This window comes from Macrosteles quadrilineatus, unplaced genomic scaffold (genome assembly GCF_028750875.1).
Source record: "Macrosteles quadrilineatus isolate MER2022 unplaced genomic scaffold, UCM_ALF_1.0 Scaffold_5__1_contigs__length_97177068, whole genome shotgun sequence".
In the NCBI taxonomy this organism is placed as follows: domain Eukaryota; kingdom Metazoa; phylum Arthropoda; class Insecta; order Hemiptera; family Cicadellidae; genus Macrosteles; species Macrosteles quadrilineatus.
In genome coordinates this window covers 30,036,836-30,043,614 of record NW_026542598.1, presented here as the reverse complement: position 1 = coordinate 30,043,614, position 6,779 = coordinate 30,036,836, and the positions used below count along the sequence as shown (strand labels likewise).

General features: G+C 35.6%; 1 protein-coding gene across 1 annotated transcript in view; it reads right to left on the bottom strand.

Moving 5' to 3' along the window:
- Positions 1-1,233: 1,233 nt before the first annotated feature.
- The window catches only part of LOC128995496 (protein Shroom-like), a 69,740-nt gene continuing 64,194 nt past the window's right edge, over positions 1,234-6,779 (bottom strand). Inside the window, exons 13-15 of the mRNA XM_054420514.1 lie at positions 5,715-5,871; positions 3,916-4,182; positions 1,234-3,241 (exon numbers count right to left, since the gene is read on the bottom strand). Coding sequence (XP_054276489.1) covers positions 2,981-3,241; positions 3,916-4,182; positions 5,715-5,871 — 685 coding nt within the window. The 3' untranslated portion in view covers positions 1,234-2,980. The remainder of the gene's footprint in view (positions 3,242-3,915; positions 4,183-5,714; positions 5,872-6,779) is intronic.

Here is a 6,779-nt window from a genome sequence, read left to right as displayed (position 1 = left end):
GTTGATAACAATTTATGCTGAATTCAATATAAATTTAGTAAAATTGCTCAAGTATCGGACAATTTAGGTGGTTTAACAGTCACCTCTACTTCGGTAGGGGTGTATTATCAGTTAATAGATCAGCTATTGTACAAAAGTAAGCTAGTGGAACAGGAATGTTCAACAGAGGTTTATGTTTGAGTTTTGTATAATTATTTTTTACTTATGTACTGTTTTGTACAATGTGTAGTGTAATAGAAAGAATGCTTGTTTGATTAAAAAGCCATGTTTTTAGCCCATGATTTCTTTTGGACACAATATAAGACTAAATTACTTACGCAATTTCTGTCAAACAGCTCAATAACATGTCCTGAACGAACACATTTTTTAGCTGTCTGAAGGTAATTGTAATAGTATATTTCGTACCTAGGGCCGAAAATGAGGTTTTGCCGGCTTCAAATAGTTTTTAAGTGAGAGACAAAGTCGAGAACTTAAAACGATTGAGAGGTGCAAACCCATTTTAGTCCATGGTACGAACGCTATTTTTCACCACACTATACCCTATTACCACTATTCACCACAATAATAATGCATACTAATAGTCAATACAAGTACAACTTTAAGGTTACCGGTATGTGAAGAAATAATTTGAGGAATCAGCAAAATAGTGATAAATAGTTGCTAGACAGTGGTATAGAAATAGAATAAATATAGACTGTCAAAGGGAGATTCCGGCACCCACCGCTAGGAGTGCCTTGTAGTTACGACTCACACCGCTGCAGCGTCTGCTGGTAGCACACAGTTCCTCGCCTGCAGCGGTGTGCTCCGTAATTACACGGCACTCTTAGCGGTGGGTGCCGGAAACTATGCTTACTGCAGCACTGCTGCCGGTCTATATTTATTCTATTTGTCTATGGCAGCGGTGACAATAAAACAATTGTATTGCAATGTTATGGATACTGATTGTGTATTTAATATTCATTAATGTTTTAAGAAAGTAAGCGGGTAGCTGATTTTCTGCCCTAGGGATGTAAAAACCTGCTTGGTCCCCAAATGACAATGACAGCTAGCATAGACAGCAATACGTAGAGTAGCTTTAATAAACGTTTGTAAATCGGCTAAAAACATCGTAGTGTGGTGAAAATGTATTTACAAAACTCAACCTTTTGATGAAATCAATACTTTCTCCGTATACCACATATAGGGAGAGAAAGTAAAAATAAAAACCTAAAAGGATCCAAATAACTAACTCTGTTTTCAGTAGATAAAGAGCACCTTGGGCTTTTTTTATTTACAAAATATATTACACAGTTATCGGTATACAAATAAAGATAAACATACAACAGACAAATCATAGAACCTAACAAATAGAGGAAATTCATTCAATCTCGTATAACCAAAGCCTCTCTAGTTATTTTCCACATTAATCCAACAAACACTGAAATTAATCACAAAAATCAGAGGATTCTTAAAAGAAAATTAATGTATTTTTTTTTTATTTATCAGATACAAATAACAGTTTTTATGTAAAGAAATCAATTATTGTAGAATTAGAAACCTAATCAGTGGAAGGAAACTTATTTTTTGCAGAGATAAGAATATTATTTGCTAGTAGTTGCATTTGTACAATTAATTTTTTGTATCCATAATTTTGTATATTTTCATCATACAGACAAAACCATCTTTAAGTATTTGATATCAAGTGAATATACAAATATGAAGAGGTTTGTCTGTTCACCTTACTATGTCATCTTTCAACATGAAGTCGTCTGACTACATGTGAAGATAGGGACGTCGGTCTAGTTACAACTAGCCTAGTCGAGTAAATGATTTGGTTACAATTCAATTTTCTATCTTAGACCTATACTTTCCAGTTGGGTTGGACTTGGTTTTTAACTTGTTCTTTATTCAATATACACAGTTATTTTGTCTTGTCTGTAAATATTAGTAAAGGAACTGTTTTATACAAATGTAATACACTGAGGGAGAAGGAATGTGCCCAACAAACTTACCTTAGAAAAAGTTCTAGGTAGTTTAAAGTACACAAAAATATTCAAAACACAATAAACTTGATATTTCGCTCCTACAATGGGCTTCTTGAGAAGAAAAAAGTTTGAAAATTTTCTTGTGAAGAAGCCCCTTGCAGAGGTGAAATATAAACTTTATTGTGTTGTGAATTATTTTTTGTGCTTTGAATTACCTGGAACTCTTTTAAGTTAGTTGTACATCCATTTCTTCTTCCTTGATGTATTCCTAAGCCAAATGCTTTTTCCTCAAAAAGACTTTTATAAATTTTAAGTGACTTGCAATACTTGTAATTCCACATTTGGATAAACTTAAGTTATTTTGCACTAACTTGAAGTGTTTGTAAATACTATTTCTTATTACAACTTTTTCATTAAGAGATATAAATTTAAAATAAAAGGGAAATTATGTAATTCTATTAGAAGTAAGTGGAATTCACATGGGAACAATATATTCTTTACTCTCTTTCAGTTTAATTTTTGTTGTAAATTTACAGTTGTCTACATTTTTGTACCTATTCACAGAAAAGCTTGATATACTTAACATAAACATTTTGATTATTAATCACGCTCTATGCTGTATAAAGACAAACTCAGTAAAATTGAGTGTAAGTACATTCGTTTCGAGACAACACAAAAGCAGAACAGAAAGTTAACAGTAGTGAAATAAACTTACAATCAAACACTGTTCGTAAGACTATCTGTATAGAAGACAATATGCTGTTCTAAATATCCTATGTAAGTCGTTAACAGCCTATGGCAGATTTAGTATGCTACAAGGTTTACAGTTATCACATAACTCTATTGCACACTGATGACTATTGTTCATGTTAACTACATTTACAGAGCTCGCGGAACGTGAATACTAGAGAACAGTCAGAAGAAATGCATAAATGAGCAAGGTAACGTTAAAGTACTCGAAGCCACTGATTGTGATGATGACTAGTCGACATTGATCGATCATTGTTGCCAACATTTCACCTCGGCTCGTTCAGCGTTTCTCGCAGGGCCGCCAACTGCTCTTCACCCAGCTGGATTTTGTCGGATATTTCCCGGGAGTCTATGAGCAGTTTTGCCTTCATGTTTATGAAGTGGTCGTAGTCTGCGTACTCCTCAGCGGTCAAATACTTGTACAGCATCGCCGACACTGAATCACTCCGTCTGTCGATGTTTCGCTTCAGCTCTTTTGCTTCCTCGAGTTGTGTTTGAAGTTTGTCTCTCTTGCCCTCCAGAGTTTTCTGTAATCAGCAATATTTATTTCAGAAAAAAAAACAGATTTTGTATTTATGGTAAAACTACATCACTCCAGTCCACAACTAACTAATATCAAAATTTCTCGTTAAAAAATAGCCAATAAATATTTTGAATAAAAAATTGTAGTGTTTATGCGACTGAGCTTAAACAGCAAACAAAATCAGAAACAAATGTTATCAATATAATTTTAAAACTTACGCCACAGGTACATGACTAGCACTTCCTAAAGCCACAATGGCGTTTTTATGTTCTTAGTCAAGTAGCAAGGAGAATTTTTAGTTTTCTTTTCCGAACAAGTAGCAGAGAACTAAAAGTTGAGGTATACATCGACAAAGAAGGAATGTACACACAACTAACTCACCTAAGAAGAGGGTTCCCTTCACTTGATAGCACATAACTAATTCACAACATAATTTTTTGTAATCAGTCAACTACTTGGAAATATTTTTTTGGATAGCAAGTCGTGAATCCATTCCTTTTTCCAATGCATTCCCAAGCTAAAAAAAAAACTAAGCTAAAAACTAAAATGTTATGAATTGATAAGTTTATAATGCATCCAGTTCTGCTTAAACTAGCTTGAGTTCACATTGAAAACTATTTCAGCAATGTATTGAAAGCAAAATCTCGAATCTACATTCAAAATTTGAAAAAGGCGTACCCTGTCCACATGGTCGTCAGGCAGTGTGAGAAGGGCGTTCTCAGCGCGCGCTAGTCGCCCTGACAGTCCCAACAGGAGACTCGTGATGTGTCCCACTTCCTTGATGTGAAGACGGAACTTTGTTGCCTCCTGTGGCTTGGCGAGCGCTGACACTCTGTCACCCACACTTGCGCCGAGCGCCTCATTCACTTCTCCTTCCTCCTCCACAGCTACTGCCTCGGCGCGCAGCACGCTCAGCTTGCGTGACAGTCGGTTCACCAGCTCCTCCTGTGACATACATGTGTATTGTTATGCTGAGACAAGGAAACGCACACAATAAATCAAGACATTCCACTCCCCTGTAGAATTGTATCCTATTTGCAATAAAAATGAACTTGCAGTAGTTAAATTTAGCCAGATAGAATGTGGTGATGTAAATTACAGTAAACCTCACTAACTCAACAATTTGTTGACCTAGGGGTTGTCAAGTTATCCAAAACATTCAAATTTTCAATGGGTTAAAAAAAATTATACATAAAAGATTAATTTTATTTTACATATAATTTTAATTCTTACATGAGTATTCTTTCATATTGAGTAAACTATTTTCCTACAGTTACCTAACAATGTACATGTTCTCTCACTGATTTGGGAAAGCAAAGTGGCCAATTCGCTCATCAGTGAGACAATGTTAACATTGTCTCACTCTAATTACTTTGTCTCACTCCAGATTTGCAACGTGAAGGCACGTTTCTTTACCAATTTATTTGTTTTAAGTAGGGAAAATATAATGTGCAACTCGAGTGCAAAGTGCAATCACCTCACTCGAGAAACCATTCCCAACATTGTCTCACTCTATTTACTTTGTCTCACTCACTCCAGATTTGCAAAGTGAAGGCACGAAATAGTAAAATGCATACAAGGTCGTATGGGCGCGAAATACGTTGGCAGCACTGGCTGTAAATCAGCTGGTCAGCTGCTGTACTGTTGTATCATTAAATGTCATATTAAAAGTTCACTTCTGTGTAAAAATACGTTAAGTTTCTTTACCAATTTATTTATTTTATGGTAACTGTAGGAAATATATTTAATTTGCAACTCGAGTGCAAAGTGCAATTGCCTCACTCGAGAAACCATTCCTCACTCGCCTACGGCTCGTGAGTAAGTATTTCTCTCGAGTGAGTCAATTGCTAACTTTGCTCACCAGTTGCACAGATAACTATTTCAAAGAAAAGTTAAATATTCAGCAATTAAAATTTGAAAAGTCGAACAAAATAGTAAGACAAAGCCAGCTAAACGTGCGCTCTGTCAGCTGTTGACTGTCGAGTTACCAGGTATCGAGTTAGTGAGGTTTTACCATACTGTTTCCTCTGTCCAATAAACCAAACTTGTTGACTGAGCTATTCTGGACTTGAACTTTATTGTGAACTGTTACGTCTGTGTATCAAAAACTAAGGGAGAAAAGTGATTTAATAATGCAGCAGCTCTGTGAGAGGCTCATCAGTGGTGTAGTCGTACATTTTCCACCGTTGGAACACTTAGCGCTGTTACGGGAAAAACAGGTGCTGCCGATCAATATAAGGGCTTTTTAGAAAAAACAGGGTAAGAAATTAACAGTAGGGGTTGTATATATTTAAATTTTATTGCAGGCCTGTAACTGTATTGATATGTATAAATAAAAATTCTAATTTGATACTAAATTCTATTAAACACGATCAAACTACTTATATCTTTTTATTAAATTTAAATTAACTTTTCCAACATGTTTTAGAAAACATGATAAAGAAAATAGTCCAACCCCTATGCCCTGGGCCACTGACCTTCTTCTGGTGCAGGTTGGTATTGCCTGGCAGAGGTGTCGGTTGGTTCTGTGAGTTGAGCAGGAGTCGAGCTTTACACTCGGACGTTGTAAAATATGCAGAGTCCGATGATAACCTCTCGTTTGTCTCCTTCTCTTTAACAGTCTCGTCCTCCTTACTGTGAACATAAAATGAAGTTGAATTTATATGTTGAAGTTTTTAGTTAGTGACGATGAAGAATACTTTATTTTAATATTGAATGGTTGTTAATCTTAAAATGATTAACAATTAATAAGCATATTGCAAATAATAAGCAAAGCCTGGAACGTGACAAAGAAATCGTATTGGCTTGTAATAAAAAATTAAAAACATGTTAAATATGAACAAAAATATAATATTTCATAAGTATTAAAATAAAAATTCGGAGTGTCCACAATCTATGTATATTGGAATTTTGTGGGACTTTCAGGGACGTTATGATGCGATTCCCGCAAATCCAGCTGTGCCAAATTACTGGATTTGTTCCATTACTGAGCACTGTCCAAAAATTTCTGTTATTACTACAAAAGGGCCAGTAGTACATGTGTATAGTTCCTTTTTTAAACGTGATTTTTCAGTTTGCCCAACTTCAGACGATTTCCCACGTAGCCTACCAAACACTTGCTGATTGCACCTTTTTAGTTTAAAGCATTCCATAAACCAATGATGGACTGTTGAGTCAGTGGCGGTCCCAGCTATATCTAACTATATCGGTCCTGATATATCCTCCCCCCCCCTCGAAATATTTTATATTTTATTAGCTAACATAAATACTTAAGCTTGAGGATATTTTAGAGCTCAAATACGTATAAAAATGCGTTTTTAGGCTTTAAATTCCACATTATTCCCTGGACCCCCCTTTTTCTGGGGGAAATTACATACCCCAGACCCCCCGGTGGTCACCCCCCCCCACGAAATTAAATCCTGGGACTCCCAATGCATTGAATGTGTCAGATCAGCGGGATTTCGCCATAAAGTTAATTATTTACATTACTAGGATAATTCACACAAGGTAACATCAAAATTTCATAAACCAGCTGATTATTT